The 25,832-nt window shown below is 37.9% G+C and overlaps 1 protein-coding gene across 2 annotated transcripts; it reads right to left on the bottom strand.

The window, feature by feature from the left end:
* Positions 1-1,894: 1,894 nt before the first annotated feature.
* ZMAT3 (zinc finger matrin-type 3) lies at positions 1,895-24,324 on the bottom strand (the record flags this gene model as incomplete). 2 transcript variants are annotated; one of them, XM_079705030.1, is made up of 5 exons in its annotated part: positions 1,895-2,106; positions 4,277-4,377; positions 4,500-4,666; positions 7,593-7,712; positions 24,055-24,324. In XM_079705030.1, 5 exons carry the CDS (start codon positions 24,322-24,324, stop codon positions 1,895-1,897), a joined length of 870 nt encoding a protein of 289 aa, XP_079561156.1. The 2 variants fall into 2 exon arrangements, with proteins under 2 accessions (XP_079561156.1, XP_079561157.1); XM_079705031.1 differs by having other exon boundaries at positions 1,895-2,103.
* Positions 24,325-25,832: the final 1,508 nt, after the last annotated feature.

Genomic DNA, 25,832 nt, shown 5'->3' with positions numbered 1-25,832 from the left:
TACAGAGAGGGGAAAAAATGAGATTTTTAAATAATCACAGAATCATGTGGCCAGAACAGTCATATTAAAATCTACCAAAAAATTATACTTAGCAGCAAAATGAGTAACCTACTGACCAATAAGATAAGCTCTAAATTGCCCTAAAATAATCAATTATACTTTATAGATTACTACAAAAAGGGTTATTATACTAAGAGTCACAGGTCTAGATAGAACCTCAACAGAATATTATTTCATTCTTCTGTTTCTGGGAGAAAATAAAATTACTAAGCAATTTTACTTTTCAAAAAACCACCACGTCAGCAGAAGGGCAACTTGGTGGTGTACCAGAGGTTAATCACAAAACTTAATTTTAAATATGGGTCTAGTATTTAAAAATTGTTCAGAAGTACTAAAGGAGAGGAATGATGATTATAATTTTCCTTCTCCTCATCTCTTTGCCTACAGAATTTTCAAGGAAAAATAGGAGTTTTATTTTTAATTAATAATATAAGCAATCAAAAGTGAATTTACCATAGTGCAAAGATACTGCTCAATATAAACTACCTGGTGAACATGGCCTTTCAAAAGAAGTATGGATGAGCACCAGTCTTATCCATGTAAATATAGTAAATAGGTAAAATATGGTTAATGAAAGTTCATAGAATCCTCCATTATTTAATCTAGATATAACACTAGAGCTTCTCGTTTTAAAAACAAAGAACAAAAATAATAATACTGTTGAAATTATCAGATATGAAAGTAATCTATAATATATTTTTATTATCTTCAAGGAAGCTAGATTATAAAGAATAATGCCAAAGTTCAGGTATTTTTCTATTGGAAATGATGATACTAAAATTTGATTAACTTTTAAAAAAAAATTCTTCTCTATCTCAGAAATAGTAAAGGTGTGGTATTTTTCAGGACAGTCAACAAACTAGCAAGACAAAGAAGAATGTAAGTAAAACGTAAGGATCTGTTTACCTAAAAAGTCTACCAAAACAAACATCAAGGGTTATGAACTTACAGTTGAGACCATCATATAAGTACATGTTATTATCATCAAGTAAGTCGAAATTGAAATATCAAACACATTTCATTTCCTAAAACCAACTGAAAAAAACGTATTTTTTTTTAAAATCACATCTATTCTAAACTCATTGGATATTCAATTGTGGGGCTTGGAAAACCCACAACATAGCTGGGGCATGAAAATGAGCTTATTGGATAAGCTAATTCAACTGGGGGGAAAAAAGAGGCTGGAAGAAGGTGAATTTAACTTTGCGAAATTCACAACTGGAAATGAAGTTTCACTGTTTGGAAGTACACAAGCACGTTAGAACTGTCTGAATCCAAGAAAACCTGCATTTCAATAATTGGAGGACATGATAAAGAGAAAAACTGTCCTGGGAAGGACTCTAATGCAGTTTTACATAGTCTATCCTACTGACAATGCATTGAGTTGAGGTGGTGATTCCAAAGAAGCCTTGGGAAACTAAAATCTTTGCTTACCTGTTTTTACTATGATCTGAAGCAAGAACTCAATAAAATTATTTATTTAGCAGTACGTAACATTAAAATTACAAAAAAAGATGAAGTTTTTAAATAGCTAAAGCTCTAAGTGGTCAGGCTACTAGTTGACCAGAACTTGGTCAAGATAAAAAGTTATTTCTCATGGGGTAGGCAGGTCACAGGCTTTAAGCAGCTCAACACAACTGACCTGAAAAAGCATCATGACTTAAGCACGTTCTCTTCCTTCCCCAGTTTTGACACCTCGTGATACCACTGCAGGTTAGGTGTATTAACATTAAGCAGAGGAATGTACTCATATCAAAAGAACCACAAAGCAGAACATGTTGACAGAAGGCAAACAACAGGCAGGACAAGCTGCTCTATCTGAATATGACAATCACTATACATATCCCAGATTCTCCATCTCATTCCTGTACCGCTGTTCAGACACCTTGCTTTTATGTTGCTTGCTCTCTAAATGCTGCCGGAATTCCATTTCTTCGCCAGCCCCAACATTACACATGGAGCAGTAAAACTGGCCACTTGGAGTAACGCACATGGCCAGATCACGTGGAATTCTCTGCCGAGAGCGGGGATTGAAGTAAGGACCTGCTAAAGCAAGAGGCAAAAGTAATGTATTCACTTCAACATACTAAGTGAATGGTGGTCTGACCAATTATCACCGTAATTTGTAATTCTAAGCTCAAAGTATAAAATTCACAGATTCCTAGCTTTAAAAGAATGTAAAGTTAATGGGTTTTTTAAATTACAATTTTATACAGGTTCAACCTAAAAAAGCTAAAATGATTCCTCCAACTATCGTCAGAAATGTTACTGTAGAGCCAGACCCAAACTCTAAATGGCAATGTCTCTAAAAAGTAAATATAATTTATAAAATACTTTCATTTCCAAGCATTATATAAAAATCTGTATAATTATGCTAATTCTTTTTTTTTTTTTTTTTTTGCGGTAGGCGGGCCTCTCACTGTTGTGGCCTCTCCCCTTGCGGAGCACAGGCTCCAGATGCGCAGGCTCAGCGCCATGGCTCACGGGCCTAGCCGCTCTGCAGCATGTGGGATCTTCCCAGACCGGGGCACGAACCCTTGTCCCCTGCATCGGCAGGCGGACTCTTAACCACTGCGCCACCAGGGAAGCCCTATGCTAATTCTTTAATCCAAAAATTCTACTTCTAAGAATTATACTAAGAAAATGTTGAGAATTTTTGCATAGAGATTTATGAGCAAGGACATTTATTTCATCAGAGTTTATAAAAGCTTTTTTGGGAGGGTGAGGGGAAAGGAAAGATCCAAAAATATAACTCAAAAAATCATGGTAATGAATGCAATGAAAAACTATACAGTCACTAAAAACAATGTTATAGAAAACTCCTTAGCAACAATATTTGATTATAATATGCTATTAAGTAAAATAAGAATATCACAAAATATGATTACATTTCCACTTTACAGAAGTAACATACACAAAGAACTGGAATGACGTATACAAAAATGGTGGAATTATTGATAATTTTTTTCTTTACGTAACTGACTTCTTAAGTTGGACCAGTAGTGCAATCATTTTCTGCTTTTCCTTTCTACTATAATAATAAACATTTAAGGCTTTTCTCAAAATGTTACTTTAACTTCATGCTACAAATATTGATGTATTTTTATTACTATCTGGGTCTAAGAATTCTCCATCACCAGTATGATTTCTTCTTTGGCCCATGAGTTATTTAGAAATGTTTAAAAACTTCCAAACACATAAAAATTTTGTTTGCTTTTTTATATTTTTATTATTGACATCTCATTTAATTGTACTCTGATCAGAGAACATAAGTCTAAACAACCTTCTATCCTAAAGTTTTTTTAATCTAATATTAAGAGACCTATCTCAGCTTCCTTCATTTCAGCTGAATAGTTTTTACCTAATCTTAAAATCTTTGTCTTTTAACTGGGACTTTAGTAAGTTTACATTTATTGCAATTATTGATATGTGTTTAGATTTTCATTAATCTTATTACATTGTGCTTTCTACATGTCCCTTTTTTCTATGCTTCTCTTGCCTTTCCAATTAGCTTTTTGTTGTTGCTGTTTGTTTTACTGTTCACATGAGTGACCTCTGCTCATATGTGTATGCATTGGAGGCTGGGGTAGGGAAAGGATGAGGGACTGCTCAGTCCTACTCTCCCTACTGAAGGTAATCAGAAAATGCAGGAAATATTCCAATAAACTAGTAATTCTGAACTGAAGGTATATATCAGAATCATTGAGGAAGCATTTTCAAAACACACATATGTCTGAGAACCACTCTAAATTTCCTGATTGAAAATCTCTAAGTCATGGTTCAGCCATGTGTATTTTATAAAAACTCCCCAGATAATCTGAGTCACTATCCTGGTTAAACACCACTGCTATAATTTTTATTTTCCCCAATAAATGGGGATTTAATATGGTGCAACTTTAAACCAAATAGCCCATTTTTATAACGCATTTAAATATCTCAGCTGACAAATACCAGAAGAAACATAAAGGTACTATGATAAGAGACCTTAAAACATAGACTTGATTTAAAATCGAAACAAATAATACCCTAAATAGGAAATAAATAAATAAATAAATAAGACCTGAAATAAACACCAGCTTGAAAAACCACTAGACCAATTCCACAAAACAACAGCTAACCCCAAATTCTCAGGGCTATCTATTACCATTAAAGGAAATAAAAATAGAGGAGACCATTTGCAGAACATAGTGAAGGTATGTGGAAATCCACAGAATACCTGAATTATTCTGTACTGCATACATATTTCTCCTATTAGGCATCATCTTATATTCATTCCCTTCTTTCCGGGTCCGCCGTTGACCAACCTCTGAGGATTCTCTGGAGAAGAGAAATTTTAAAAGAGTAAGACTTCTAAACAAGGATCCCTTTCAACTCTTTTCTCTCTAGAGACAGTTAGTCTCACATAACACGCTGGCCTAAGAGAAAACAGCAATACCTACGAGAATGAGTTACTCTGAGCTTCCGCCAGCCGCAGCCTCTTGGCATGATTCTTCCCTTGATAGTGAGCCTGGGCCACAGCCGGAGAACTGAAGGAGGCATCACAGAGCTTACAGTAATCATTCTCTGTGGCCAGAATCACTCTGCCTCCTGGCTTAAAGGAGCTCATCTGACAGCAAAGACACGAGAAACAAGGTTTTAAAATGTGCACTTTATTCTCTTCTTCTCCTCAAAGTTCCTTCCTTCTAAGAGTTGAAAAATAACCGAACATTACGGCATGACCACGAACACTCAGCTTTATAAGGACAGGAAATAATTCATTCCAGAAAGAAAAAAAGAAAAAATGGCTGGGAGGCAATCATGGTTTTGCATTACAATCACCTGTGTACCAAACTGATGAATGCCTCATTGCTATCTCCATTGAAGAAATTTTAGAAAAGAAGTTTAAAAACCCAATATGTAAGATTTAGGGCAGTACAGGTAAGGCCTAAAATCACATTACCAGAAAGAACAAAGTCCTCCCAGAATCCATCAACAAGTATTTACTGAATGCCTACTGTTTATAGGGCTTGCTACCTAATGCAAAAGTGATATACAGACATGTATTTAAAAAATGAGCCCCTGTTCTCAGAGTCTATAAATTAGCTACAGATATAATATAATTAGGGGGGAAATAGCCAGCAGATCCAGACAATTGTATTCAGGTTGGGAAACAGTGAGTTAAGGGAAACCTAACACAGTGCCTGGAAAATAGTATGAACTCAGTAAGTATTACTGGGTTAACAAAACATGACACATTAGATTTTGGCTAAAGAAGAATAAAATATACAATAAAGAATCTGGAAAGCATATCATATCAGGACCAGCTGAAGGAAATAGCACTGTTTCACCTGGAAGGGAAGATTTTTATGGGGACAGGATAACTGTTTTCAAAAATCACAAAGGGCTATGCTATGAAAGAAGCCTAAGGCTGTTTGCCCAGGAGGGTGGAGCATGTTGAAAACAGTACCTAACAGGAAGTAGGTGTCCATTTTTAGAGCAGCCTTCAGGTATTAGCACTGTGACAACTACTCAGCCTGAAGATCTCTCGGGGTATTTTCCTGTCCTCTGATTCTCTTTTTTTTTTTTTTTCTCAGTACGTGGGCCTCTCACTGCTGTGGCCTCTCCCGTTGCGGAGCACAGGCTCCGGACGCGCAGGCTCAGCGGCCATGGCTCACGGGCCCAGCCGCTCCACGGCATGTGGGATCTTCCCGGACCGGGGCACAAACCCACGTCCTCTGCATCGGCAGGCGGACTCCCAACCCCTGCGCCACCAGGGAAGCCCCTCTGATTCTCTTTTTAACATATCTAATTTTCCCCACAAATTCATGAGGACATGAATAGCTGGTATTGCTATCCACACTGTAAGTACTGAAAAACTGACACTCAGAAAAGTAAAATTATACCATGGTGTTTAGGAGTAGAGGTCTAAGGTCAAGAGAAATCATTGCTCCACTACTTTATAAAATTTGTAACACGACGGACAAGTTACTTAGTTTACCTGGGCTTTTAATAAACTTCCGGGTGAAACTAATGCTGCTGGCCCATGGATCATACTTTGAGAAATAAGGTCAATACCTCTGAGTTGTTGCAAACATTAAAAGAAGTCAGGACCCAAGGCAAGAATGAGGCAAGGGAGGCACTTGCCATGGGCACACAATTTAAGGGAGCATCAAAAAACTCAGCAATCAGGATTAAAAATACTTAATGGGGGGCTTCCCTTGTGGCACAGCAGTTAAGAATCCGCCTGCCACTGCAGAGGACACGGGTTCGAGCCCTAGTCCGGGAAGATCACACATGCCGTGGAGCAGCTAAGCCTGAGCACCACAACTACTGAGCCTGTGCTCTAGAGCCCGCGAGCCACAACTACTGAGTCCACGAGCCACAGCTACTGAAGCCCGCGTGCCTAGAGCCCGTGCTCCGCAACGAGAGGCCACCGCAATGAGAAGCCTGTGCACCGCAACGAAGAGTAGCCCCCGCTCGCCGCCAACTAGAGAAAGCCCGCGTGCAGCAACAAAGACCCAACCCAGCCAAAAATAAATAAATAGAATAAAAAAAATACTTAATGGAATATTTTTACCAATCAAACTTACTGCAAAAAAATCAATGAGGAACAAAATATCAAAATTTTAAATAAAGACAGGATCAGCAACAGTGTCATGCCAAGCCACATTGCTGCCTAAGGCAAAAGGAAAATTAATAACACTTATCCTGTCTTTAAGTTTTTGACATTTTGTTCACTGTTAACTTTTTCACGTTAATTTTGAATTTTTAAAATATCACATTATTTATCTTGATTACTGAGTATTTTGGCTCCCTCTTAAATCTGTGCCTAAGTCAAGTGCATCCCTCATCTCACCCTAGGTCCAGCTCTGAATGAAGTAATGCATGAAAAGTGCTTAGCAGAGTACCTGGCACAGTAAGTACTCAATTAAAGTGATTATTATTTATTATTATTTATGACCTATAGAAAAACAATACTTCAAAGACAGAGTAGCATCCATACTTCAGAGGCTAGTAAAGTACAGGAATATCTTGCCTCAAAGTACCTGATCTATCTCCCAAAGAGTGAAAGGAACTTGGCTCTCAAGTGTGTGTCATGATACCAAAGTCCAGAAAGAGTTTATACAGGCTCTCTGCATAGAGGTAAGAAAAGGGCAGCCTCAAGAAACTGATCTTGCTGGAAAGCAAAATATAAAGCCAATGGGATTAACTGCAATAGAGATATAAATGTTTAAAAATCTTTCATTCAGGGCTTCGCCTAGACATTCAGGGCCATTTAACCCAGAATTTTGAGAAATGCATAGAGAAAGACTCATGAAATAATTTTGTTTCATCATTTCATGCACCATAACCAAAGCCAGTGAGAAATCTTGGGATTCATGGATTTTTGCATGCATTAAATCCAGCACCACGGAGTTCAAGGAGTTAAAAGCACTAAGTAGGACCTTTTAGGAATATTTGCTCAACTGTACCTTGATGGGCACATAGACAACAAATTTTACCCGTGACCATCTGTGCATAGGACAGCACCCACCTTGACACACGTGTCTCACCTGCGGAGGGACTGGAACAGCTGGAGTAGCCACAGGTTCCACTGCATTGCTCATTCTGGCAGGAGGAGGACAGCTGTTTGCTGCATAGTAATTTCGGAGTTTCTTACCATGATTTTTACCCTAGAAGTAAAATGAGATGAGAAATCACTGTGAGGAAAATTTGTCAAATTCAGTTAATGTATTTATTAATAAATAAATTTTATTCTTTCAGAGATATGCAACAGTGGGATAAACAGACCGCTAGCTAGATTTGATTATTACATCTTAAAGTAGAAGAGTCTACTCTTTGATTCTAACAGAATGATTAAATTTATCTGGGAACGATAAGAGAACAAAGCCAAAAGACATTAATTTCCTATATATTTCTGGAAAAGTACCACATTTTCCAGATCTGTGTCCTCTCCCAACTTGTTGCCATTCATATGCCACCGCCTAAATATGAATTTTATGACACTCTGATCTAATCTACTTTATAAGTCAGTAATGAAATGGGTAATCCAATTACTTTTACAAAAATAGCACTTACAGAGCATCTTTTTACTTACAAAGAACTCTCATATGCATTAGCTCATTTGCCACTCACAAAAATCCTGTAAGAGGAATTTGTTAATGTTATCCACATATGACAGCTGAGAAACTGCAATCCAGAGAGTGTGGGGAACTTGCCCCCAACACCTTCAGGAGGCCTAGCAGTGGGGCCGGAGCTTGAGGCAGGCCTTCTGAATCCAAAGCAAGGCCCTTTTTCAGTACAGCATGATGGCTTCAGTATACACTGTGAACCTCTATGGCTTTCCTCTCTCATCATGTTTCGTTTAATTTATTAGTCACAAGTTTATGGCTGAGCTGATACAAACTGGTGGGAAGGGTCAGTGGTCTAAAAGCATTCTAAATGAGGGTAAAACCGTATATTATTCTTTAAACTGCACTGTAAAATCCAAACCTGTAGACAAATATTTATTCACCATCTACTACATGCTAAGCCCTAGAAATAAATAGGACTAGCATATGATCTAGAGGAGGAGACAGATATGTAAGCAGTTAAAGGAATGAGCTAAGTTCCACTTTTTGGCCACTGGAATGCTGTAAAGGTGCTTTTACCATGGTCACAGTGATCTCCAGGAGTCAAATACAACAGTCACGTCTGTGCTGTCATTATGCTCTCACTCTAAGAAGCACCAAACTATTCATACTCCTTCCTTCTATTGTCTTCTATGACTACCTCTTACCTCCCTACCTCTCATTCTCTATGCTGCAGCGTCCAATGCACTACCCTCAGCTCTCTTTTATCTCCATCTATATGCAAACTCTAGGTTGTTATACCCAGTCTCCCAGCTTTAAAATATAATCAATAAGTTGGCGACTCCCAAAATTACCTATCTCCATCCCTGTTATGAGCTGATTGCTTGTGTCCCTCCAAAATTCCTATTTTGAAATCTAATCCCAATGGGATGGTATCTGGAGGTGGGACCTTTGGGAGGTAATTAGGTCATGAGGGTAGAGCCTAATTAATGCCCTTTAAAGAAGAGGCCAGAGAGCTCCCCGGCCCTCTTTCCACCATGTAAGGATATAAGGAGATATCCTTATATCCTTCTGTATAAGGATATAAGGCTGTCTGCAATCTGGAAGAGGACTTCGCCAGAACCCACGCATGCTAGCTCTCCGATCTCAGACTTCCAGCCTTTAGAACTGTGAGAAATAAATGTCTGTTGTTTAAGCCACCCAGCCTATGTATCTTTATAGCAGCCCCAACAGACTAAGACAATCCCTGACCTTCAGAGCCATATGCCCAACTGCCTTCGTGCGATCCACACATTGCATTCTTAAGAGGCATATCCAACTTAAAACATCTAAAACATAAATTTGGGTTCCCTCCCCACCACAGAACTTTCTCATCAGTGCCACCACCACTATTCACCCACATGTCAGTAAATGGCCCTACTCTCCACCCATTTACTCAAAAAAAGCCGAGGGGTCCTTTTCTTGAGTCCATCCCTCCTTAAAGCCAACACATGCAACCCATCAGCAAGTCTTGTCAGCCTACCTCCAAAATATATTTCCTAAGTCATTCCATTTCTTTCCATGGACACTCAAATGCCACAATACTCCAAGCTACCAACTTTTTTCACTTGTAGTAGGCAGCACCTCCTAATGGTCTCTGCTCTACACTCTCATCCCCCTAGCATTCTCCTCATATAAGCCACACTGACAATTCTAGACATAAGTCACATCTTGTCACCTCTCACTTAAAATCTTCCAATGGTCTCCCACTACACACAAACTAAAATCCACAACTCTTACCTGTAAGTCCTGTTTGATCTGGTCCTGTCTATTCTCGGACTGATTTCACACAGCACCCCTTCCTCCTCATCACGTTCCTGCCTCACGGCCCATCATGCTGTTCCTTAAACATGCCCAACACATGGACTCTAGGGCCTTTGTACTCACTATTCCTTCTGCCTAGAATGTTCTTCTTTCCAATCTCTACATGGCTGGCTCCTTCTTATCTTTCAGGTCTCAACTCAAACAGCATCTCACTCAACCTGAGGTGTCACCCCCATTGCCCAAACCCACTCCCCACACACACTCTCCGTCACACCGCCACACTGTCTGCTTTCACTTTATCATAGTGCTACTTGTCACCATCTGAAATAATGTTTGCTTATATTTTCCTCTTTCCTACCCTCTGGAATGTGGACTCCTTGAAAATAAGGGCCTTGTCTGTCTTGTAGAGCCCCAATTTCTAGAACAGTTTCTACCATATAGTAGGCAATCAATAAATATTTGTTAGATAAATGAATCACTATTATAGTGGAGATAAGGAACAAACTGCTAGGAGAACACAGAGAAGGAATGGCTTACTTCTGCCTGAGTGTGCCAGGGAAAGCTTCCCTGAAAAGGGGACGTGTGAGTTATCTTTTAAAATGAGCAAGTTTACTAGGCAGGTAGGGAGTGAGGGGAAAGAAAACTGGGAAAGAGGAAATAGTGTGAGCAAAGGCCCAGACTGCTGGAGAGATGGTCTTCAGGATCCTTTGGAAAAGAGGTAGGAATTGATATACACAGGGAGCTAATTATTCATGGTTTTGTCCATGATACAGAACTCAGACTTTAGAGGCAGTAGGGGGGCCTCTGAATGACTTTAAGCAAAGCAGTTACATGACTGGATCGCATTTGATAAAGATCATGGGAAATGTGAAGACAGAGAAGAGAGCCAAAGACAAAGCCCTAGGATGATACAATATAGTGCAGTAGAGAATGAGGATCCAGAAAAATGAGATTGAGAATGCTTGGTTTATGAAGTAAAAGGAAAACCAGAGAAGTGTGGCATTATGGAAGTCTAGAACAAGGTGTTTCAAAAGAAGAGTCTAGGTATATACATTATTAACCCAGGAACTTTTACTTCCAGGTATTACAAAACAGAAACATACATATAAGGAGGTACCTATAATAAATGTTCCCAGAAGGACGGTTTGTAACCAGTGAAAACTGGAAACAACTTGACAGTTTGTAACCACTGAAAAGTGGAAACAACTTAAGTGTCCAACTACAGGATAATGGATAAACTGTTCATACAATGTAACACTATACTGTAGTGAAAATACACATCCTAGGCCATGCGTGTCAACATAAATGATTCTCATAACAAAATGCTGAATAAAAAGAACATGTTGGAAAAGAAGATATGTAAGAGTAATCATTTTAATCTGGGGGTTAAAATATGAAAACCACTACATTTTTTATAGGAAGATACATATGTAGCAAAAGTACAAAAAAGTCGGGGGCGTGGACAATAAATACCAACTTAGTATAGTGGCTACATCTGGGAGCATAGGAGCATCTACTGTTGGGAAAGGACACAGCTTCAATTGAATTGATAATTTTCACTCTTGAAGCTAGATGGCAAATACACATGTTCATTATATTAAATACTTTTTATGCCTGAGGGACTTCAAAATGATTTTAAAACACCAACAAAAAAAGGAGTGGTTCACCAGGTCAGGACAGAGAAGTAATACTTGGATTTGAAAAGACACAGGTCAAGAATAACTTTGGTAAAAACCACTTCAGTAGAGTAGCAGGGGATAAAAGGTCATATGAAGTGGCTTAGAGAGAGAATGGGAGATGCGAAAATGGAGACAACCCATATAGGTAGCTATAGAGAAGACTTCTACCATGACAGGGAGCAGAGAAATAGGGTACAGAGTTAGAAGGGGAAATAGGTCTACAGAAGATTTGTTTTAAGATGGCTTAGGCTTCTTTGCATGACAACAGGAGGAAGTCAATAAAAACAAAAGAACAGATGATGCAGGAGCTAAAGCATAGCTATAGAAGCATAGTCCATAAAAAGGCAGAAGAAGATGAGGTACACAGGACTACAGGAGGGATCAACTTCCGAGAGTGTCAAGCATTTTATTTCCAAAGCAGTATCCACAGTAGTATTCGAGCAGATATTGCATCCATACATAACAATAATAATGGCAATTAACAATTTTGAGCACTTATGTGACAGGCAGTATTATAAACACTTCATAAATATTATCTCATTTAACCTTCACAAAATCCCTATCAAGTAGGTAAAATTATTATCCCTATTTTACATATGAGGAAACTAAGTTCAGAGAGTTAAAAATTTGCCCTAGAGCTTTCAGACAGCTAGGTAGAGGCTGCCCAGATTTGCATTTCTACACATATCCTCTATGAACAATACAGAACAATAAGAAAAACAAATAAAACTGCACAAAAACCATGTCCTCCATACAACTAGAAGCCACAGAATGCCCAGACTCCAAAATAACTGTAAGTGAAAAAGAAAAAACATCAAATCCCAGTGAGTAATCACTCATGCTCCTGCCACAAGCCTTCACAGTAAGCAAGAGGAATCCAGCAAAAACTGAAGGACAGAGAAAAGAGGGAGCTAGCAGCAGGCCTAAAATTGCTTTATAACCACTACTAGAAAAAGTAAATCCCTTAATTTTTATAAATACTAAAACACGATCCAGTCACTGACTGCTGGAGAGGGACTTAAATGTACACATGATCTGAAGTGGGTATCTTCAAAGTGGCTTCTAGAGGAGAAAAAAGGCAAAAAGGAAGGGAGAGGCACCCTTTGACAACTGGCAGGTGAAGGGGAAAAGAAGCAAAACAGGAAAAGTTAGCATCCTTCAGGACAAAACAGAACAAAGCAAAAATCAGAGGACATGCAAACACTCTCCTGACCACCGTAAAAGAAAAGAAAACCTCACAAGTTATTAAAGAACTGGACTTTGACACAGTGATAGAAGAGGTTGCCATTAAGAATTAAGAATCTCATAAACTACCCAAAATCCACATAATGAATAGACAAAAACAAATCAATTCTATACAAAGTTACTACCAAAAAAATCAATACATCTCAGCAAATGAACCACCCCTCAAAAAAAAAAAACAGGGCTTCCCTGGTGGCACAGTGGTTGAGAGTCCGCCTGCCGAGCGCTTCCCAGGTGGCACAGTGGTTGAGAGTCTGCCTGCCGATGCAGGGGACACGGGTTCGTGCCCTGGTCCGGGAAGACCCCACATGCCGCGGAGCGGCTGGGCCTGTGAGCCATGGCTGCTGAGCCTGCGCGTCCGGAGCCTGTGCTCCGCAACGGGAGAGGCCACAACAGTGAGAGGCCCGCGTACTGCAAAAAACAAAACAAACAAACAAAAAAAAACAGAAGAAAACAACACTCCAAACTGAATTAAATATAGTATTCAAACAAAACTTTGAGGATATAAAAAAATCACCTTGAATCAGGAATTCAAAATGTACAAAGAAAAATGGGCAAAACGTAACAAGAAATGAAAAGAAGGAAAATTAAACTCAGGAAAGAAAAAGATAATTATGTCAAAAATGAGGAGTAGGGCTTCCCTGGTGGCGCAGTGGTTGAGAGTCCGCCTGCCGATGCAGGGGACACGGGTTCGTGCCCCGGTCCGGGAAGATCCCACATGCCGCGGAGCGGCTGGGCCCGTGAGCCATGGCCACTGAGCCTGCGCGTCCGGAGCCTGTGCTCCGCAACGGGAGAGGCCACAACAGTGAGAGGCCCGCGTACTGCAAAAAAAAAAAAAAAAAAATGAGGAGTAAATACAAGTGTCAAAGAAGAATAGACTCAAATGAAAATGTAAAATGAGGCATTGAAGAAAGACAGAAAAGCAGTCAAGAAAATAAAAATGATACAAAGAAAAAATTTTAATGGGTCAGAGAGGAAGCAATGGAAGTGAAGACAAGTAAAGAAGGAATAACTTACGTAAAACTGAAGTCCCTGAAGAAGAAAAGCAAAACAATCAAACAGAACTAATATTTGAGGGACTTCCCTGGCGGTCCAGTGGTTAAGACTCCACACTTCCAGTGCCCGGGGTGCAGGTTCAGTCCCTGGGTGGGGAACTAAGATCCCACATGCCACTCAGCATGGCCAAAAAGAAAAACTAATATTTGAAACTATAATTGTCCAAAATTGTCTAAAATTGTCCAAAAGTAAATGAAGATCTGAATCTACATACTGAAAAGGCATACCAGGTATCTGGGAAAATTAACCCAGAACAGTCAAATCTGGGGTAGATCTTTTAAAAGGTATGAGACTTCAAAGAAAAAGAAAAAAGTCCTCAAGCTCTCCAGGCAAAAAGATCAAATAACTTACAAAGGCAAAAGAATTAGAATGGCATCCACAATATGCAAAACAAGGCAATAATGGAGCAGCATTTAAAAAAAAATAAAGTGTGAAACAAGGATCTTATGTCCAGCCAACTCTTCCTATATCGAGTGTCAAGACTGTAGAAAAACAGTTTTAAATATATAAGACCTTAGGAATTCAATACTGAAAAGTCACTCTTCAGAAACCTATTAGAGCTTCATTCAACAAAGAAATGACTGGGAAAACTTCAGCAAAAGGGCTGATGGTATGTATTTTTATATGTCTAATTGTATCAAAGACTAAATAAAAGGTGAAGATGAGGGTGAAAGATCAATGTTCAAATATTATACATTATGATACAATGGAAATAATGCAACAAAAAATGGGAAGAAAAAGGAAAGAGGAACGTAGAACAAGCTATTGATTCTGCAATAGGCAACTGTTGGGATACCATTAAAAACTGACAAACCAGACAGTAAAACATTAAATAACCAAACAGGCTGGTAAAATCATTTTAAATAGTATAAACAATAAGAAAATGAAAATGGACTACAAAGGATGGTATGGTGTGACACTTTTCTAAATATACCTTTATGTATGATTCTGACTTTTAGAACTATGTTAACATTTTACAGACTTAGAAAAAGAATCAAAGCCAACAAGAACTGGGTAAGACCCAAAATGAAATACATACAAGCAGAAATAAGCCTAACTATATGAAAAAATAAATAACATAACTGCACTGAAGGCGGAGGGAAGAAAAAAACTATTCACATATTCACATAGTCTCAAAGTATGGCCCCCATGATACTTATTAAGCACAAAAAGAAAAACAGTAACTTTACAAAGGACAAACCTAGCAGGTAGCACCTTTATAAGCTAAGTAACTTTGTAAAACAGTATTTTAACTACACACTGTAATGCTAAAGACAAAAAGAACAATGCACAAATATTTTCTTCTCATTAGTAGGCTTGTTTTTCAAAAGGACATAGATTATCAATCCCTGAACTACTTTATGTGTACTGTGAGTGAGTGAGTGTGTGTCTGTGTTGTGAATAATGAAAGTCCAGGTTTCTCAGTATCAAAGAAAGGAGTTAAACATTAAGATAAGATGGAAAGCTGGAATGAACACTGTCATGTTGTACTGAAATTTTAAGCATCAGCCTGAACTCAGTTTTCAATATATGTACATACAGATAAATACAAATGTATGTATACATACATATATATTACTAGCTCTGTCATGAGAAGATCTAGAAGCAATGACACTCCAGTACCAAAGGGCACACCTAACACTTAGATTTTGGTTTCTAAATACCATTCTCCAATAAAAGAAACCTGGCTCCTTGAAGAAATGCTTGGCATGGGGAAGGTACAACAAAATCCTGGAATATTTTGTATTGTCATAAAGTAAGGAACTATGCAAAAAATTATGGAGACATATCAAAAGAACATAAGCAGCAGCCTGAAGGGACACACACTGGTCAAATGTGAAACTGTTAAAACATCAAAATAAATTATAGTAAGTGTTTATATCCCTGGAATAAAATAAGAATCCATAATCCATAGTGATAGTCATTAATTAATTAACTAATTAAGAAGAAAAAAGTTCTTCTTTAAAGTAAAATTCTAACTATAAATGTAGAAAGAATGATTAAAACAGAAAAATCACCATTTGGCAAACACCACAGTAATAATCGTTGCAGGGAAGAATCATCAATAGATGCCAAAATCACTGAGTAAAAATATAATGAGAAATATTCACGTAGTCTCAAAGTATGCTCCCATATGATACTTATTAAACATGAGAAGAAAAATAATAACTTTACAAAGGAGAACCCTGGCAGGCACCACATTAACCAGTGATCAAAGTTAACGGCACCAGTGATGCAAAATATTCACATCATGTCCTTCCCAATATGAGGAACTGGGAAGGACACAACCTTGGTTCTATGGTATTCCTGTCCAAAAAACCACATAACCTGAATTTAAGCATGAGAAAACAACAAACAAACCCAAATTGGGACATTCTACAAAACAACTCTTCAAAAATTGCAAGATGGTAAAAAGCATAGAAAAACTTAACCCATCCAGATTAAAGAATACATAACAACTACATGCAAAATTTCATCCTGGATTGGATCCTGGAATCAGAAAAAGTACATTAGTAGACAATTGGTGAAATGTAAACAGTCTGTGGATTAGATAATATTGTTGTTATCAGTGTTTATTTCCTGATTTTGCTAATTACACTGCAGTTATATAAAATATTAAATTTGGAGAATCTGATGAGGTGCATTCAGAAATTTTTTAGCAGTGCTTTGTAAGTTAAAAGTTACTCAAATTACCCGGAGATGGAAACAACCTAAGTGTCCATCATTGGATGAATGGATAAAGAAGACGTGGCACATATATACAATGGAATGTTACTCAGCCATAAAAAGAAATGAAATTGAGCTATTTGTAATGAGGCGGATAGACCTAGAGTCTGTCATACAGAGTGAAGTAAGTCAAAAAGAGAAAGACAAATACCGTATGCTAACACATATATATGGAATTTAAGAAAAAAAAAATGTCATGAAGAACCTAGGGGTAAAACAGGCATAAAGACACAGACTTACTTGAGAATGGACTTGAGGATATGGGGAGGGGGAAGGGTAAGCTGTGACAAAGCGAGAGAGAGGCATGGACATATATACACTACCAAACGTAAGGTAGATAGCTAGTGGGAAGCAGCCGCATAGCACAGGGAGATCAGATCGGTGCTTTGTGACCAGCTGGAGGGGTGGGATAGGGAGGGTGGGAGGGAGGGAGATGCAAGAGGGAAGGGATATGGGAACAGATGTATATGTATAACTGATTCACTTTGTTATAAAGCAGAAACTAACACAACATTGTGAAGTAATTATACTCCAATAAAGATGTAAAAAAAAAAAGTTACTCAAATTAAAAAGTTAATAAAATAAAATAAAACTTGCCCAAAGCCACAAGTAAATGCCCGAGCTGGGGACACTCTTGTTCCAGAGCCCATACCAACATGCTCCACTGCACCTTAGGACAACTAAACACAATTAAAGACTAACTCAGGTACCAGGAACTGTTCTAAATGTCTTAAACATACTAACTTGCAGGCATAAGTATCACCATTATCATCATCATCTTCATGAGGCACAGAGAAATGAGGAAAAATTTCCAATATCATACATTTAGTAAGTAGTAAGACTACAACTTGAACACTAGTCTAACCCCAAAGTCCATGATTTCATGTTTTTAACTAATATCCTATAAAACAGATGCTAGAAAAGAAAATAATAAGAAATCAAAAGATCCTTAAAAATTAAAGATATGATTGTCAAAATTAAAAAAAATTCAACATAGCATTAGAATTTAAGAATATCTCTCAGAAATTAAAGAAATAAGAGAGAAGAGATAAGAAGTATGAAGAATCAATCCAGCTAATCCAAGATAGAGCTAAAAGAATTACCGGGAAAAAAAAAGAGAGAGAAAATATAGAGAAGAATATTATCAAGGAAATAGTACCAAAGAAAATTCCCCAGAGTTCAAGAGAAACAGGAGTATGCAAACTGAAAGGATCCACTAGTGCTGACAGGGACAAATGAATAGAGACTCAGACCTAGACACATCCATCATTGTGAAATTTCAGATACCAAGGATAAAAAGAAAGCCTAAAAACTTCCAGAAAAAAAAAGCTCCAAATTAAAGTGGGTCACCCACAAGAGAATAAAAATCTGAATAAGATTTCTCTTCAGCAACATTAGGAAGACAAAAAACAAAACAGATCAAAACAAAACACACACATACACAAACACAAAAAAATGCAGTATAGCTTTTAACATTCTTAGGAAAATAATTTTCAGCCTGGAACTGAACTGTCAAATATGAAGATATAATACAGACATTTTTAGAAACACAAAGGCTCAGAAAAATTTATTTCCCATTCATCACTCCATCAATTTTTTATTTTATTTTTTTGAAAACTTTTTTTTTGATGTGGACCATTTTTAAAGTCTTTATTGAACTTGTTACAGTTTCTGTTTTGGTTTTTTGGCCGCAAGGCATGTGGGATCTTAGCTTCCCAACCAGGGATCAAACCCGCACCCCCTGCATTGGAAGGTGAAGTCTTAACCAGTGGACCTCCAGGGAAGTCCCTCCCTCACTTTAAAGAGAGAGATGTGTTGTAATATAAATTTATATTTATCCTTTCTTCCTTCAAGTAAGGTGAAGATGTACTCCAACAAAACAAGATTAAAAAAAAAGAAAACATGTATATTTAGAAATAGTAGCCTAAGCCATAGAGTAATGAAGAGAAGTTCAAAATTAACAGCTGTGCAGCAAAGCCAGAGGGCAACCAGTTGAGACTGGAGCAAGAAGATAGAGGGATCCAGAAGGCGGGGTCGGGGGAAGGATCCCACACAATAGACAGAGTGATCAAGAGTTGGAAGGGAAAATGAGGATATGATAAAAATACATTACGTAAGAAAAAGAAAGGAGAAAAGAAAAGCAATGAAAAACTATAGGGAATACAAAAATCTACACAATGAAGTCATGATCCAAATGTAAAATATCTAGTCCAAATTAGAACAGGAAATCAGTGGGTTTCATGAAGATAAGTGAAATGGACTGTAAACAATAAACAGAAAGATTAAGAAACTAGTAGATTTTTTAAGGCATAAGATTCTTCTCTGTATATTTTTTTGAAGTGTGAGAAACTCAAAGAAAAACAAAAAGCTATTTCAAAGTTATAATCCACATATGAAGCAAACTAAAATGGACATGATTTTGAGTAACTGGTGACTTAAAAGAAAAGGCTACCCATCCGAACATCTCTTTTAAGTAGCATGGAATCATGACATTGGAAACAAAGAGAAAGAAACAGCTTTGCAGTGAATATTTCCCTACTGTAAATAATGCAAAAGCTGAATATCAATTTTCAACAGTTGGAATCAACCTGCAAGTATGAAGCATGGGAAACTTAATTTGATTATAGAATAAACAAAAATGTGATAAACCTTGATAGTGTCAAAATAAAACTACAGCCAATCCAAGATGTGAGGTAGAAAGAAGAATGGAGAAGAAAGAAAAGGTAGGGGATGGATAAGGAAGGGAGAACAGGTGATTACTGCTTTTCATTATAAGTACTTTGTTCTATAGGCATTATTTTGCGAAAAATATCTTTTAATGTTTTAAGGAGAAAGCTGTTACCAGTGCAGATGCTACAAAGAGGTCAAGTGAGAAAGCTAGATTTGGCCTGTAAAGTCACAGATGACCTTGAAAAGACCATTTCACGAGAATATTGGAATGGAAACCAGAGTACGGTGGGCTGGGAAATGAAGACCTGAAAAGGACAAGTATACCCAGCAGAACTCTAAGGACAGGAGAGAAGAAAAGAAAGGTTGCTAACAAGAAGAATTAAAAGGAAAGGGAAGGTTGTTGTTGCTATATTTATTTACATGGGGAAAAAACGTGAGCATGTTTTTAATTTGACTAAGGTAAAGAAGAGACGACAGGTGATGAAATCCAGAGTACAGGATGAGGAATCAGCCTTGTACAGAAGAAGGGATATCTATTCTTCTGAAATACAAAGAAATGAGGTAGGGATGGATTCAGTTTGGGTGGCAGAAAGGCAGTGAGATCCAGCTAACAGGATGACAAAGAGCTTCTTCATCCACTAATGAAGTGTATTCTGACCATTCTCAGTACACTGCAAGTTCATATGAAAAACAATCAGATGGGAAATTTTTGAAAACATAAAAATTAGCTGAAATTAGAGATTATGCTATCCAAAGCTGGGTGATCAATATGAAAATGTATGTGCCAAAATCAGTACTTTAAATTTGGGGACAACATCAGTTGCATTCTCTGTATTATGAATTAAGATCACTACCTTCAGTATTACAATTCTAGAGCTACTTTTTCCCCCTGTGTTCTATCTCTCTTTCTTTCTTTCTTTTTTCTATTTTTTTTTTTTTAATATATTTTGGCTGCATTGGATCTTTGTTGCTGTGCGCAGGCTTTCTCTAGTTGTGGCGAGTGGGGCCTACTCTTCATTGAGGTGCGCGGGCTTCTCATTGCAGTGGCTTGTCTTTGTTGCAGAACACAGGCTCTAGGTACGCGGGCTTTAGTAGTTGTGGCACATGGGCTCAGCAGTTGTGGCTTGCGGGTTCTAGAGCACAGGCTCAGTAGTTGTGGCGCACGGGCTTAGTTGCTCCACAGCAATGTGGGATCTTCCAGGGCCAGAGCTCGAACCTGTGTCCCCTGCATTGGCAGGTGGATTCTTAACTACTGAGCCACCAGGGAAGTCCCTATCTCTCTTTCAAATTAACCTGATTACTATGATAGGTTATTATTTGGCTACTAAATATTACAAATAGAAATCTATGTTTATGACAGATTTTTAAAATTTACCTTGAGTAACTAGTTCTTTTTCAAAAGAGTACAGGAATTAACAGAAAAAAAAATGGTTGACTTTATTTTAAAATGTAGATGCTTTAGCAAAATTTATCCATGCTTTTTGCTTTTAAATTTCTCTTAATGACCTTCCATCCTAAAGTGGTTCTTCCTCTGGGCATTTATACTGCTGAAACAGTGTTATGTTACTCCATGACAGGCTTACCCTAAGTAACCTGAAGCCTGCAGACAATTTTTAATAAAATGAAGACATGTTTTTCCTCCAAAGGTTTTACTTTAAATTATAACTAAAACCATAATTTTGAGACCACAAAAATATGTACCCTCATTAAAAATTAAACACAGCTAAGGGTATTTTGAAGCAAGCTGACTGGGTTAAAAAGTCCTGAGAATAAAACTAAATCTGTGATGACCACTGATACGCATGGGTCATTGCTAAGGCAGCCCCAACTTAAGAACACAAGGATGGCAGGGAAAGATCACAGTGAGCTTAAAGGGAAGTATTTATTGAGCAGTTTCCATTGTGTGTCCTGGATTACTGGAACATGATACGGTCAGACTCTAGTGTAACACCACTCAAACCAGACTAAAGGTTGTTTACAATACCCTGGGCAATTTGAAACTTTGAGATTTCAACAATGGCATCAACTAACTAAAACATTTTGAGTAGTGTAATCAACCGTGATTTATCACCTCACATGAATGTGTTTCTAGATTAAAAATAAGCTACCACTGACCCCTTTTATCTCACACATAATTGAAATAATGAATTTGCAGTCTTGGTATCACTCTGTATTAAAAATTACAAAGCAGGTTTTTAGAGTTGAAATAAAACTTTACTCCCACCATCTCACCAGCCATTAGCTTTATTAGTCTACAATCATTGCCATTCTGCCTATTTCTGGTTCACAATAAGACTTACTCATTAGTCTTACTCTTGTCTTTAGCAGCCTTTTAAAATCACAGCCTATTCATGTACCCTTGGTGTAGTCTCTGATGCATCTTTCAGGCTAACATTTCTATGCTTTCCTTCTATGTTGGTTCACCCACCTCTAGGTTGTGTTCATGTTCTGATTGTTTATTATTCTCATTTACTCTTTGATCCACACTCTCTCAACTTGACATTTCTATCTCGTTGAAATCCAGATTTCACGTCTAAATTAGCTTTCGTCTATGCTATCCTAATGAAATTGCTCTGTACTTGTATACATGAACTGCTTTGCTTTGTTTCTCTGCAGAAAATTTCTTCTTCTTTAAGAAGTACCAGTGACATTGGTTTCATTCAAATCTTTGCTTCTAAGCTCTCAGGAATCGGCTTTTATTACACCCAAACTTTTCATTTTCCATTAGGTTCCACTCTCTTGATACCTGCTTGCTTCTTCTCTACTCTAACCTTCCTTAGTTTTTGGCTGCTTAAATTGTTTCTATGACAGGCTGTCCTTTTCCTCCAACTTTTTCACTTAAAAATTCTGATTATTGAGAAATTTCTCTAAAATTTACTTCCATTTTCTTATATTTTCTAATTTATATATTCACTGTATCACTGAGGGAGCTGAAATTAAGTATATATTACTCGTCAGCTAAAAAGTTCAGAGCGCACACACACAGAAATGTAGAAGAAAAGAAAAAATCTAAATAAATGTTGATTCTCTTTCTTATTTAGTTTAAGCCTTAGAATCCAACGACCCTGCTCAAACTGAATTCTCTCTATGCATTAACCAAAAGCATCCATCACTGTCTATAAAGTCACAAAGTGCTATTAGGAGAAAAAAAGGCAGGAGGTGTATGCACAATCCATGCACACATATTAAAATTATACATTGCCCGCGAGTCTTCCCTCATAAAAGTAAACAACTCTTCTGTAAAGAGTAATTATGTGTTTGTATGACACACAAGTGGGTTTGCTCCCAAGTTAATGGCTTACTAGGGGCTTTACACAGCTAAAAATCAAAACTTTAGAACCCAGGCTTGATTCTTCATAGTGAGTCGTTGGCCATAAAACCGAATATTCCACAGGAACAAATGAAGACAAAAACTAGCACTGTGTCTTGGATTTGAGATAGATCATCCATCCTAACAGACTCCAACCAAATGGCAAAACAGGCAAAGGAAGACCCTGTATTAAACCATCGTCGTGGGGAGTGGTACACAGAGAGAATGAGAGTATGGGTTGAGGAAAAGGAAAAAAATGTAAACTAAAACCAGAAGAGGCCTTTATGAACCAATAATGACACGTGCCAAGATCTGGGTGATAATCAACTCAACTTTTTGCACCAGAGGGCAAAACAAACCCAAACAACGGGAACTCCAGAGAAGTAACATATCATGTTTTCCCCTAAATCCCAGAGAAAACAATTCACCACCAAAATGTTTCTGATGTACAATCACAAAGTGACACAATTATCAGTCTTCAAGATCAAAACAAAACAAAAAAGACTCGCACCCAGAGTAAATAAAAACTTTAAGTTGGAGAAAGTTGTAGAGGCACAATAGAAGAAACATCTTTGTAACAGTCATCTTTCTACCATACTGTCTTATTATTTTAGATATTCATGCAGAGAATAGATAGTCAAATCAATGATGACCCAGAAGATACACTTTCATTCAATGGCATTTGGCCTCAACTGCTTCTTTGAGCTCTTTTCTCGAAAAAAGGATATAATTTTATATACAGAAAACAATCTAGAATAAAAAGAAATACTGTACTCTCTTTCTAGCCAAAATTTAATTTTCCATTTGTTCTTAGGTAATAACATCCTTTAAAATTGTCCTTTCCACTAGTTATTCTACATGGAGGTGGAAGCTTTACATCTTTGAAATAAGTAACAGCTCATACTAAAGGCTAAAAGGAGTCAGAGTATGATTATTAAAAATGAAGAACAGGGCTCAATACTGCAATGTCATTTTATTCTCACTACAGAAAGATACCTGCGTTTTCCTTAGCAGTGACAGAGGTCAACAGGAAAAGCATAAGATTCATAGACAGAGAGTACCCTGAACTGATACAAACTGTATTAGCTAGAAGAGAACATTTATAAAACTAATTCTTCTAAACAATTCTGACACTGGATTGAGTTTGGTACACCATGTTTCAAACAGCTGTTCTCCTTAGGATCACAGGTTCAAACGCGCATAGACGATTTACATTTAACAACTGGTCAGCTATCAAATGCCACACAGCTAAGTGTAGGAGGTTGAGAGAGATGCCATCCTATGAAAAGTGATGCTTTCTTTTAAAGTAGGAACATTGTGTTTTTAGCCAAACAAACTAATACTTAGCCATCTTATTATTCCAGGCACAACTGGTCACTTCAGAGACAACTCTGAATTGGGCAGAGCCCTGAAATGTTCTCCCACTAAATGCCTGATTTTTCTCTTCTTCCCTTACCTGATAATGAGCCTGGGCTTGCTGTGCTGAGTTCAAGGTGACATTGCAGAGCTTGCAGTACAGGGGCTTACATAGCTCCTCCAGGGCAGTGTCTTGCTCCCCTCCCTTAGGTAACTCTTCTTCCCCTGCCAGAGGCAAGGAAGCCTCCTGCCCAAAAGGCTTCTGCGGCGGAAGCAGCAAGGTTCCTGTAGACCTGGCGGCCACTGACATAGGAGGAGAGGATGAGGGCCGCTTAGGCGGAGGAAGCCCAGCGTGTTGCAAGAGGATCATTGGGTAGGAAAGACTTGGGCATAATCCAGTGGGTGACGAGAAGTCGGGTCTTCAAATCTGAATCAACAGCAAAAAAATACTTAAAAATGTGTCCTCTGCAATATGACGTGTAAATGACCACACCACCTGCCCCTTCCTCTGCTTCTCCAAACCATCTTTAGGACTCCTTTCCTTTTACCTCGTCCAGCAGACTGCCCCTGTGTGTTAATCCACACTGACACAGTGCTCTTCCACTGAGAACAGCTTTAGAGATCTGGCTTGATTTTGCTTGGCACAGCTCCAAATGCAGTCCCTCTGGCCCAGGAACATTATTAACAGTATTGCATCCGTGGCTAATTAAATCTAAAAATCACATGGCTGAAATGGACATCAAAGGTCACCCAGTCCAGACCCCTTCCCTCTCGCACACTTAAACACTCCTGATGATAATCATGCATAGACAAAAAAAAAAAAAAAAAAAAACACCACCAGCAAAGAACCTTAGCAAATATCTCCTTTCCGTGCAAACTAGTCTTTCTATCCAAATGATATCAAAAAGAATGAAATAAAGAGTGTCACTGCTCAGATTACTGCCAGCACTTCTAGAACTAGCTAAAATATCATGGAACTCTAGGAAAAAATCTGAGTTACCATGTGACAAAAATAAATAAAAGTGTACCTTCTGATCAACTAGTAATATTTAAATAATTGAGCCAATGACTCCTCAGAGCAGAGGCTGCAAGCAGACAACCTATATGCCACATGCAGCCACAGATGTGCTCTGTTTGGAATATACAGTGTTTTGTTTTGCTTTCATTTTTAAATTGAATTAAAGTCAACATTTAAAAATCAAAAGATTTGTGGCTCCTCTTGATAAAAGGGTGATCTGGCAATACTTGGCCCATGGTCCTACATGGGCAACAATTAGCTAGTTAGTGCTGAGAGGCACTGCCCCGGGGTAGCCAAGCTTCCCTTCTCTAGGTCACCTCAGTCCTCACTCAGCCTGCTGCCTATATTCATATTACTTGCCTGCTCCCTGTAAGCTTGAGTTTAAGACCCCACCTCATACAGCCTTAGATGGTATTCATGAGTCCACTATAAAATCAGAGTATTTTCTCTCCCTCTAGAGGTAAATTACCTACATGAAATAGTGTATCAAGTAAATGTCCAATGGCATACTGAATCACACTACCACAAGCCCCAATATAATTCTAGTTCCTCAGTCTTTCGACTACTTGCTTTCCCCTTCTTATTAAATAACTGATAGTCTCTATTCTGTTTCCCTCAGAAAAGACCCAGTATGTTCCAATCCCACTTCAATTTTATCGATGATTTCTCTGGCCTCCCACCCAGATGGCAACTTCTAACCCTGAGTATCTCAAAATGAACCACAGTATGCACTTTGAGTTCCCACGACTCTAATTAACCCAAATTAAAATCCTTATTTCAAAATCCTCTATCCTTTTCACTCTCAATACTATTAAAACCTCTTTTCTTGGTCAATAGAATATGGCTATTTTAAGCTGCTG

Source organism: Hyperoodon ampullatus, assembly GCF_949752795.1.
Source record: "Hyperoodon ampullatus genome assembly, chromosome: 5".
NCBI lineage: Eukaryota > Metazoa > Chordata > Mammalia > Artiodactyla > Ziphiidae > Hyperoodon > Hyperoodon ampullatus.
Note: the sequence above shows the minus strand (reverse complement) of the source record. Positions and strands in the feature narration are given on the sequence as shown.